At 30.9% G+C, this 12,818-nt stretch overlaps 1 protein-coding gene across 1 annotated transcript in view; it reads left to right on the forward strand.

Moving 5' to 3' along the window:
* The first annotated feature begins 1,241 nt into the window (after positions 1-1,241).
* The window catches only part of LOC148624920 (inactive tyrosine-protein kinase 7-like), an 83,905-nt gene continuing 72,328 nt past the window's right edge, over positions 1,242-12,818 (forward strand). The window contains exons 1-2 of the mRNA XM_088568043.1: positions 1,242-1,747; positions 6,246-6,545. Of these exons, the coding sequence (XP_088424169.1) occupies positions 1,696-1,747; positions 6,246-6,545 (352 nt within the window). The 5' untranslated portion in view covers positions 1,242-1,695. The remainder of the gene's footprint in view (positions 1,748-6,245; positions 6,546-12,818) is intronic.

Here is a 12,818-nt window from a genome sequence, read left to right on the forward strand (position 1 = left end):
TGCTCTAACAAGTACCATATTCCTTAAAAGATTAAAAGGGGTGTCTGATTTCCCGGTCTACACAGCTGTAGTATCCACTTTCTGTTCGAGAAATGAACGTTCGTGATGAAATTACGATAACTAGGAAATTAAAACCTAGCTAGTGCTGTATATAAATCGATGAAAAATTAATTTAATACAAACAAGCACCTGTAAATGAGATATTTTGGACCGTTATTTATTCATTTAGCCATCGTTTTAGTTTAATATTGGAATTTGAAGAACGTGTTTAATTCTAATTATTGGGGAAATGGCTTGAATTTCACAGCATAGGTCAAGTTACCCGATGCTAACGGTGTTTACCTAAGAAAACTAGTTCGCTCTACAGCATTGAAAGTGGCACGAAGTTAGCGTAATAAAAGGGTAGTTAAAAGACAAAAGGTTATGGGGTCAATCTTAGTCATTTAACTCAATGAACATCTGTCGTTCTTACAACATTGAGTGGTCTATGGTATCAAAAATCGTCAGGGTCGTGCGACTCAAATTCAAATTTTACATGACAAAAAGCCGGAAATCACTGCTGGAAATGAGGACAATTGAAGTTGCTCTAATGATACATACTTGATAAATTGACCATCTATAAACACATGGAACAAACTAAACTGGCATCTAATCACTAATTCAATGTTAGTTTTCGATACATTTGTTCATGTCATTAAGGATTGAGATACGTACTGAACATCATTTCTGATTTTTTTCTATGAAGCATTTTTTCTTAAATTTTGTTTTTGTTTTTTGTTTTGCTTTTGCTTTGTATTGTTATTTTTCTTTCCTTTTTTTGTTCGTTCGATCGTTCGGTTGTTTGTTTGATTAAATTTTACATTCTGATTACTGATCAATCATTACAGAATTGTTTGTCTGATATTCTTTTCTTTTTACAGATGAGAGTTGTCTATCTTTTGTCCCAGAGAAATTTCAGTTGATGGTGTTCAGTTTTTCTATATTCAAATGTTAATTTTTGGACCGTATAATGCGATTTTATTCAATGTTTATGCAGTAAAGAAACTTCAGATTTGTTAGATTTTTATTTTGATATAGATCAATTGAAATTCGCGTAGTACTTTGATATGATTTTCAGTAGGCGTGGTTTCAGGGGAATGAGAAAAGTTGATTGGTCTAACGATGCCGATCTAATGTAAACAAAAGCACATGGCAAGCGGGTGCTTGTACAACGTTATATCATTTCAAATCGATCAATGCTAAAGTATACCATTGTCAGTTGACCACCTCCATGAGAAGTTGGATAAAAAATAATTTATTAATGATTTCAGCATAAATATTTTTAAGGTGTTTGACAAATAAGAATTTTAAATATTTTTTTTGTTTTCTTTGTGTAACTAATGGATTTTAGAATTTAAAGCTTATATAGCAAGCTGAAACAAATAGATTGTAAATGATATTCAGTTTTAACTTCGACGCATATTCTCTTCACACAGAATTGAAAGCTGTCTCTATTGAGTGTCAGGCAAATTCGTTATCACCGCCTATCTGTTGGATTATTTTCTCGCGAATGCGCAGATGCTGAGCTGGGGGTGCGAGTCGGTCAATCAGAAGCTGAGATAACAGGCACTTTGACAGTTATTAAGTTTTGTGTTGAGGTGTAAATTGGACATTAAATTTGCGATGTGTATCTTATGACAGCAATTTTTATAAGCTATGGATTATCGATATAACACCGGAATTTGTATAGCATTAGTTAGTTTCCTTGGTAAGTTTTGTCAACTTTAATAGTTCTGATCACTGACTTAGTGCATTGCCCCTTTAACATTGTTTCAGCTCAAGTTCTTTTGTAGTGAACTTTTCCTTTGTCCGCAATAAATTACACATTGGTGTCAACTGACCAATAACCCAGCGTGTTGTAATGTGAATGGTCATAAATTTAATAGCATTTAGATTAATTCCTGGTCAGGGGTGTGAAAAATACCAAATTAACTACAAAAGGAAATTAATGACAAATAACTTTTTTCCTTTGAAAATCGAAGTCCAGGGGTTATGATGTAAAATTGTGAAAGCCATTTTACAGGTTGTCACTACTGGAAATTTTGCACTTCCTTACATATTTGACAAATACAAATCTGGAATTAACAGTATGAAATTGTCATATAATGAAAATGTCATAATTCATTTAAAACCTAATGTGTCATAATTTTCTGACAATGTCTTAAAATCATTTAGTACCTTTGGATTTCAATAAATTTTCAAATCCATTTATTTTTAATTAAACAAAATGTAAAGAATATAATATTTTTTAATAGACCATATTAACTTAAAAAGATTTGAATTCTTGTTAGGATCTGAATTTTTAACTTCAGTATTTATGCATATTGGTACTATTACCTTGCATATGTGAACTATAAGATTCAAAATAATTCTCAGGTAGTCTATTGGAAAAACTTTGAATTCTAGTTTATAATTAACAACATGGTAGATATTACTTTTTCTCTATTTTGGTAGTTAATTTATGACAAATGGATAAAGCACTTAGGAAATTTTTTTTAAATAATCTATGATCAACCACACATGGTAGAGAATGCCAACATTGGATCCATTTTAATTTTATCAATGAATAATGGTTCTGAAACCTCATCTATTAACAGATCTGTTTTTTATCTAAAATTGCTCTGAAATTAACCACGTTAAAACAGATTTTTACCATGTATTTTCTGCAAATATTGTCCTATTTTTTTAAGGTACAAAAAAATTATTGTGCGTTAGTTAAAACATTTTGGATTTTGCAATCTTAAAGAATGATAAAGATTTTTTTCATTAAGTTGCATCTAGAATATCTCTTAAATATTACACCTAGTGTTTATATTTCGCATGTCTTCAACAAAGATGTGAAGATAATCTTGTTTTAAACCATAACCTGCCTTTTTTACCTCCAACACAAAAGAATAGGAATAATAATGTGTCTATCAGAGTGAGCCATGCTGTGGGGTTGTTGGTCTATGTTAAACTTTATTGACTAATAAAATTTGTTTTATTTGCTTTGTAATTCAAATATGGACAATAAAAATTTAGTATGAATAAACAGTAGATTTTCTGACACTTCTATGCATTGTGAAAAGCATGGAGAATGAAGCAAGGTAACTTCTCAGAGTCACATTATAAATTTATGGGAATATGAAATGTAGAGAAGCTATTTTTTAAGGTGTATAACACTGAGCTGGCTGAAAAGATTTTAAATATACATCATTGAACTAAATATGGATCTTTTGAGTATGATTAAAGGAGCTTAGAATTTAAATTCAGTAGAAAAACACCTTTTATATCATGTCTAAAAAGTTAAGTTTTTTCTTTTTAAACAATACATGTACAGATATATACAGAATTAGTGCCCTGCCCCATAGGCATTCTTTGTGTAAATCAAGTAGTTTTATTTCATGAACTTCTTGGCAAATATATTATTTCCTAATTCTAAGCTACATGTACAATTGACGAATCGTAATTCAAATGGTTGCAATATATAGACATTCTTTTAGTATTCTGTAATACATGTACCCATACATATTTAATTGCTAACATTACCATAGATGGTAACGTAAATCAAATAAATAAATTCATTGTTTCCCCTTTTGTATGAAAGACAGGGGCAGATCCAGTCCCTTTTAAAAGGAGGGATGGCAACCAGGGTTCCTGTGAAAAGAAGGGGTGAAAACTTAGGTTCCTAAGAAAAAAGGGGCTAGGAGAATGATTAATCATTTTTTTGTCAATTTTACACATGAAAATGATAAATTTCCCAATAAAAAGGAGGGGGTCCTAACTGCCTGCATCCTTTACCCCTGGATCAGCCATTGATAGAGACTTGAGATACAAAATGTATCCACAGTCTCCAAAATAAGGGGTGGTACAACATAGCAGATCATCCTAGATTTAGGGAGAAAATGGAATGCAAACCTTTCCTCTTTCTCTGTTAGTGGCAGATCTGTAACAGTAAGAGTCACAAAAAATGTTGACTGTTAATACAAGTTGATGTAATTACTGCACAGAAACATCACTAAATGTCAGAAATATTGCTAGAAACACAAGAAATCTAATAAAACCAACACCGTAACTGTCGAGTGTAGATGCTCTCGACAAATGGTACTCAGAAGCGATAATAATAGGACTGTCAAGCAGGTCTTGCTGACAGGCAGAGTCATTATATTGGCAGAAATCAAACATGGAGATAAAGTCAGTAAACAACAATGTCACATCCTGAGCAGGGAACTTGGTAGATAGGCTCTATAAATCCCTCAACTTTGTAAACATGTACTTAGCCAACTAATGTAGCTAGGGATAGGGGTTGATAACGGTGGTATTGGATTTTCTGATGAAAGATATGGAGAATTATACCATTCTAATTCAATAAATTTTATCTAAAGGACATTTTGTAATCATTTCAGAATAATATCATTTAAATGATGTTCAATATTCATGAACACAGACTTGTTTGTTTACATGCATGTTATACATTGTATTATGGTTTGTTGATAAAAAAAATGTTGAGCTGCTATTCTATATTTCAGCCTAAAAAATTCCTGTCATTTATAGATATTTCATTTTTCAAAAGTTCCATGTTTGCTTTTTAAAAAGATACTTTGTTTTATTTAATTTCTTCATAATTGCTTTAAAGTCCCCAATGGAACATTCTGAGGCTATTTCTAGCAAATTTTCTGTTTTCTAGGATTGAATCATCCATCATTAATTACATTGCTGTATGAAAACATGTCCAAATGTATGTTAACAATTTGATTGTATTTGATCAATCTCACCTCACATATATTTGACTTTCATCTTTACATAACACCCAACAACCTTACTTAGTTTTTCTTTGAGTGTAACATGTGATTATGTTATCTTAGAAACGAGAAAATGATTAGTAGCATATTTTCCATCTCTTTCAAATGGCCATTAGCTCTTTGATATTATTCACCAGTTTATGTATTGGAGTTTGTTTATTATGCCTAGGAGAATTATAAATGGTTGTTATTTCACTTTTTTGTCTAATATACTTTATGAGAATGGTAAAACAGCAGACAATCCAAAACTTTCAGTGTAATGGACTTGTTATATTGACATAATGTAAAGATTTTTAAGAAGATATCTATCATTTTATATGTTATACTTGAACTTGTATTTCCTTGATGTTTCGTTATCAAAGAGGACTATAGGGTATGACTTTGTATTTAGCACCCAAACACCTTGACCATTACGCTTCATTCACTGATGTAATATCATACCAGAATTATATTATGCAAGTGCTGATATCTGGTATACATTTGTATGTAGCAAAACAATGAAAAAAAAAGTTTTCATTATTTTCACATTCTACATTAAATTCATCTACTTATATTATACATTTACATGTGTAAGGCAAAAAAATGGTAGTCTTGTTTCCAGCAACCAATAAAAAAAAATAGGGTAGGTACATGTAGGTAGGGAAATTATTTTATTTTTTTCAATATCACTTCAAATAGAGTTGATGGGGAAAATATCTAGACTTTCACAGTGCTTGAGCCAAAATTTCCATAAATGTTTAGGGTAGGCACAAAAAAACTAGTGTAGGTAAGGTAGTTGAAAAAAAAACCTTAAAGCCTAATTAAGATTGATATGAAATATCAAGGTCCACATTATTTGTACATGTGCATGTAAAGGAACCACTAAAAGTTTAAATAAGTATTCAATATAGAAAGGTTCAGTACTGTTTAAAATTTAATGCCAGAGGTCAGTGACTGGAAAATCACATGAAACATAGGTTATTCATATAAATGGACAGTACATGTATTAAAGTCTATTTCAATAAAGGCAAGTTCTGAATCTGTGATCCTGAATTAGGTCTATTCCAATTTAGACAAGTTCTGAAACAATGACACTGACTTATTTAAACCCTGATAAACAACTGTAAACCATCTTATACATACATGTACATGTATTTTTATGTTTCAAGAACAATTCAGTCTTGCTGATATTCATTTTTGCAACTTGCTTTCTTTCCAACATGCAAGAGACTTTTTCATAGAGATTTATTTTCACAACTTTTTCTTGCTTGTGAAATTAGCCAAATTAAATTGATTGTGAAAATACATTTACATGTACATTTAAGTTGGTTTACATCATTGAAGCAAATATTATGGGTGCTATTAAAACTAAAAAAATGATAGTTTCCATCGGGCAAAATGTAGTGCTTTTATGTGGAATAATTATATAAAATGTACCTTTTTCAGGATTTTTATCTGATGCTCAAGATACATTTTACTTCAGCCAGACTCCACAGGACAGAGCTGTTGTAGAAGGTACAGAAACTGTTCTAGCATGTGATGTGAACAATCGCAGACATATTGTATTTGATTGGACCCATGATGGGAAATTAGTGACTAATACAAGTAGACGATTTCAGGAAGGTAGCAATCTGCGTATTTTACGTGTTACAAGAGAAAATGACGCAGGACCTTTTCAGTGTATTGCTACAAATATAACTTCTGGATTTTCGCTTCAAAGCCGGGAAGCAGTTCTAAATATAACATGTAAGTGGCAAATATCTCTAAATTTATTATTGTTCAATAGGATAATGGAAGATGACCTCAGATTAGTGAAATAAGCCTTTTCTTTTGTGTTAAAATGTGTTAATGATTTTAACTATTTTGTGCACATTTTTAGGTTTATGATGTAAACAAAAATGTACATCATCTTACTATATTTACAATTTATACATTTAGTTTTCTTATTTACATGAACATTTTGTGTATACATGTACATATTTACATGTACATTTTGTGCATGTGCTAGGACATGTTTTTGTTTGCAAATTTGCCCTAGATATTAAAATCATAAAGTCGTTGATCTGTAGACCTCCAAGAATACATTGTATACTTGATAGCAATTCACAAATAAAAAAGTAGTTCAAGTCCAACCTTGGGGCCCTCTTGTTACCTTGATTCAAAACCTTTGGCTATTAACAAATAAATGTAGAAGATTGTGTAAATAAACAGTTCTATCTGTTTACATTCACAGACAAAAGTTCAGAAATGATTTTCATGTTTATTTTCTTTAATGTTACATATATTTCCTTTGTGTTTCTATAAACAAAAGATAATCTCCTATCTTCTCATTTCTAAAGCACTAAGGGATTACTCAATAACAGTACTGCCAAGACAAACAGATTCTAATCTATGTAGAATTTACTACATAATGTTTTTACAGGAAGTGATCATTTTTCTATGGAATTATGCTGGAAGGAAAGATATTGTAAATCATTGTATTGAGCGTGTTTATATTGGAGTTGATAATATACATGAAGGCAGTATGTTGGATGATGTGAAATTACATTGTATGACTTAAATATAACCTATTTGGGGAAAAATGGTTGACCTAACATATATCTTGGCTGCAAAAATTGAAATAATCATTTGAGATAATTCTCAGTTTTTAGGTCACCTTATGAGAAAATTTCAGACATTTTTTTTGGTGCAAATTGCTTGCTTTTATTTTTTATCAGTATTCAAAATAACAGGATAAAGGTGATAATTTTGCTGAATATTAAAAGAATTCTGATTTAAATAAGGACCTTCTTAAAATCAACCCTACAAAATACCTGTCCAATAAATTTTAGTTTATGCTGAAACATGAAAATATTGCAAAACTGTTATGCCTTACATGTACAAGTAAATTTTATCTGTTCCTTACAGCTAAAATTTTCATTAGTATTAAGAATAAATTTATTTTATTTGAATGAACTTAAAAGTACCAGGTACACTCAGATAAGCTGCTTAATTCTGTATGTCAAGTGGTACACCCATGTACATACACAACCATTACCAGTAGCCACCAAAGTTACAAAACATGTACATGCAACTCATAAACTGATTAACCTTTAACACTAAACATGCTAAAATGTGTGATAACATGGATAAAACTAATCAGAAATCTGTGGGAAATTCTCTCACATCAATGGGCTTGAAGATTTGATAAGGCTATAATAGAAACTGATGGTCAATTTGACCTCTATTGCCTGAAGGTCAGACAATGATGGATGTCTGCTAATTTAGTCCAGGGTCTGGACAAAAGGAGAATTTTGTTATTTAATGTAAAGTAAAGATTTTTGACAGGTGTCTTCAGTCAAGTTTGAACCTCGGGTAGCAGTTTAATAAATAGATGAAACATGGCAGTTTCTCTCTCATCACCATTTGAACTAGTTAATCAGGCATAGTTGAATGATGAGAAATTTTTGCAGATTTGAACAATAACTTGTGGCTATTTGTGGGTTAATAAAGGCGTTCCATAAGAACACATCCTATCTATACTGAAATGTCAAATGCTATGGAGTGAAGTTCCATAAGAACACATCCCATCTATACTGAAATGAAAAATATTATGGAGTGAAGTTCCATTATAAGTTTGTTTTGTTATTCACAGAAAGCTGAAGATGATGATTTTCACAAGTAATATAGAAATATACTTGTACATGTATACACAATGTCCTCATTTGCATATGCAATTTTGTGAATCTTAAACAGTCGTGACTGTTAAACTGTGCTGTTAATGCAGAATTTACATTAATGTATAAAAAGATATGCTATTACAAATTTGGGTTGTTATCCAAACACATAAAACTCACAATTTTGAAAATTTGCTGAACTAGTGCTAATTTACAATAAACTTCATGTAGGTATTCATCTAATTGTATTTGTATTATATAACACACTAGGGTATTCATTGTATACATTTAAGGTACAAATCACTAATTGAACTGCTTTAGAGCCAAATTCATTGCCCCTATTCTAAATGACTTTGCTAATTGAAAAAAAACTGCTGTGAAACAATTGTATACAGTTCAATACAATAAGATGTTTCTGATCATGATAACATTGTGTACCCTCAGAAATCTAAGATCTCCATGTTATCGACCCTATTTGGGTGGGCCTTTGTTATTTTTGCCCATTTATCTTCCCATGATTTGATAATTTATGGGTATTTTGGTATGAAGGGATTTATTTTGGCTAATTTTATATAAAAGGTGACTTGTTTGTCCCAAGTTTAAATGGTTAAGGATCAGTTTATGTAAATTTTCAAGTGTTAATAGGTTTTCTATTCATTCTTATTGTTGGATGATTATTCCCTTAAATAATTATGATGAAAATTTCAAAATGTGCATTTTTATTGCATTTTGCGTATTTTTCAGATGGACGATTTGCGATAACCTTATGTTAAGAATGTGTTTAAAGTAAAATCTAAAATAGACAAAAAACACATTTTAAAAGAGTTCCTACAGCAATACATGAGATAAAATGCTTTTATTCATGTAATCTTTAATAAAATCTTTTAAATCGTTTTTCTTGTGTATAATAATCTTCAATTCCTGAAGAAATTTTCAATGATAGTTTATAAATATTTTTGCTTGCAAATGTTTTTTTGTTGTATAAGTTCAACTTAGTGAATATGAGTCTTAATCAGGTCAATCTTTGGAAAAGACGAATCCTGTTTTCTAAGCATTTTCTTGTAGATATTTCTAAGGGGTTTCATCGCTGGAGAATTAAAATCATTTGGTTTAAACAGGTGTGTTAATTACCTAGGTTAAAAATATATTTAAACTGACACAAAGGGGTTTTAATGTGTCCAGTTTTTAAATATTTTTAAGGTTTAGAATAAGCAGGTTACAATATACATGTATTTTAAAAGTTTTGGATATGCAAGTTACATGTAGTACAAATTATGCTGGTTAATGAAGCTTCAATAATACAATATACACATACTTGGAGTTTATAATTCAAAAATTACTGTAAACCATGAAATTTTCGCGACAAGATACATAAAGTGAAAATTAAACTGTTACAATTATTTTATTTGGTTTCTTATTCACAGCAGAATCCACAAAAAAAGTTGGCGCAATTTTTCCAGTTTACAGTACTGCCTTGAACATGAACATGTATTTATAAGGAACTACATATACAATATTAAAATTATATACTTTTTGGTACATGTATGGTCAAAATGCAAACTTCCCATGAAATAAAAGTTCTTAAATTTCGAATCTGCAATAATAACTAATTTGACTATACAGTCTATATTCATTAGACACCTGGAACTACAAAAGTTTTCTCTGGAGCAGTGGGAGAGAGAAAAGCAATTTATCCCATTGGCCATATCTGCTACCAATTTACCCAGTAACTGATTCAGCATTACATAACAGCATGCGTCTGGATCTTGTGAAACTTAGTGACTAAAGTCCTCCAGGGTAAAAAGTTAATAATAACATGCTATACCGTGACATATTCAATAAATGGGGAAAATTACTTGATTAATTCGGTTGACCGAGGGCACATTATATCTGCAGGAATTCTGAGGGTAATTTGATACTTGTCCATTCAGTGACATGTCACACAAACAGGAGCCTTATTCAGTTTATTCAGATCTGTAATGTTTCAAGGTTGAGGGTTTCTTGGATGGCTGACAGGGATGGCTGATGGGGACAGGTGTTAATCAATAATAAAGGGTGTATAATTCTCAGCTGTGATGATTTGGTCATGAATTTTTTTTTTGAGAATATTTAATACCTATGCATACAAGCTGTCATTGTTTGTCATGTGTTGTACTGTTGAATTTGTTGAAATCATTAGAACTTTTTCTTAAGTAACTTTGACCTCATAAGAACTTTGCAAAAAAAAATAGAATGTCAGAGTGGGAAATTATAAGAAAAAGGGAGGAGGTTTTTATGAGCATGAAGGAAGAAATCATTAATGGAGGTAGTCATTAGACGGGAGGAGAATTATTATCAGTTAGGAGGAGGAAATTATTAGTATGGAGGGAGTTGTCATTTGTGAGTAGCAGATATAGTGATAAGTATGGATCAGTAACCATTAATAGGAAGGGGAGGAGGTCATGACAAGTTTGGAGGGATCAAGTATTCATTAGTTGGTAGAGGGAGGAGGTAATGATCAGTTTGGAGGTAGTATTCAATTTTGACTATAGGGTTGAGGAAATGATTAGTATGTTAGTGGGTAGATGAAGGCAGTCTATACATGTAGAACATAGAAAAATAAGTTTTGAAATGTTTCTATTTAAGAGTCTAGACATGGTAAAAGGGCTCATGAATTTCATTTTAAAGATAAGATTGCAAACTCTGTGGTTTATACTAGTATACAATTTGATACAAATAAATGTACTAAATTTAAGAAGAAAATTTAATTATTGCACTGTAGTTATGTAAGATTTTAATTCAAACATCATGAATATAGGATATCCTACAGCCTTCTGACATTTTTGGGTACTTTTATTTAAGTGCTATAAGTTCTCATTACAAAGCAGTGACTGACTATTATAAAAATTCAAGTTCTTTGTCATACTATTTTTTTCTGCCATTGGTATGACAGTATGGCAGTTACCTGTATAATTAACTAAAATGTCTTTTGACAGAAATCATGACTTATAATTTAGAATTGAAGCCTCAGTTTTATTTTCTAGTTAAGGTTATTATTACCTAATATTATTGATGTTTCATTGCATTTAATAGTCCTTTAATGTGAACAATGCACAAATCAAGTTTCAGTAAAAGTGCTCCCACTTCTCAGTGTTGCCATGGCGCAGCGATAGGTGACGGAAGAATGCAGAATTTATAATCACATTATTGTTGATCAGAGTTTTTTTGCAATGTTACATTGCATTTGAAGAACTATCTAAATGCTTTTAAATGGTATTTAAATAACAAAAAAAACATTAATGTTTAAGTCATAGATTTGTTCTTGTGGTTTAATCTGACAGTTTTATAGTAGATCTACTAATGTAAATAAACATGTATATAATATGAAAATTTACATGTATGTTATAACAATGATGTCTAATGATAAAGTGTAAAACATTCATGTATGTACTTGATATAATTAAGCACTACTAGTATATATTTGTGTTTCCCCTGCTTTGGAGCCACAGGTGGTTATGGTATCCATCTGTTTGACTGCCTGTCTATCTGTCTTCTACACCTTGTGGATGCATTTCCTCTGAAACTCTGATTTGTTGATTGTTTCCATATTTTGAAGGATGTATTGTTGCCATTTTAATGCAGAATTTTTTTCGAGTAATGGGAATAAGGCATGCAAATCTTTATAATTAAAGTATGGCTAATATTATACTTCATAATCTTTTTTAAGGGCTTTGTACTTATATTCAATTATTTTGTCTATTTTGAGCAGGGAAATTTAAATTTTCAGAATAAAATGTACTTGTACATGCAAATTAATAGCTACTTGTACACTAGAAATTCTTTGATTCCAATTAATTTTTTAACAATATTAACCAAGAAAATGCTCACATGTACCATAATATTTTAAGAAAACAATAAAATCATACTAGCGGATACAGGAACGTGGATGTATGGCATACTTGAAATACACATTTGAATTCCTTCAGTTGCAATGTTCCCTGACATCTGTGCACTTGTTGCAGGTAGTACGCCATGCTATTGGCAAACATAGCATTTTGGGAAGGAAGGTTTATCAAACTTCGGATGCCAAATGTCTCTTAGCATGACTTTAGTTTCCTGATAATTTACATTGATTTTTAGTTCAATCACTGTGGTATTCTGCAACCTGTTGAAATGCAGATTGCTCAATGCACTTGGCTTTAGGATGTTTCATAAGGATCTAGTGAGGCTTTGTTAAATGATTCAGAAGTAAATGGACATCAATATGATGTATAAGTTTTTTTTCAGATCTGAAAACTACAATTCATTGCAATTTGTGCCAATATTATGCCTAATGCATTTTGCTTTGAACTTAAATGTAGTTTTCAGTCTTTAAAATGAATAA

This window comes from Perna viridis, chromosome 2, assembly GCF_037379345.1.
Source record: "Perna viridis isolate PV_CMFRI_1.1 ecotype Kerala chromosome 2, ASM3737934v1, whole genome shotgun sequence".
NCBI lineage: Eukaryota > Metazoa > Mollusca > Bivalvia > Mytilida > Mytilidae > Perna > Perna viridis.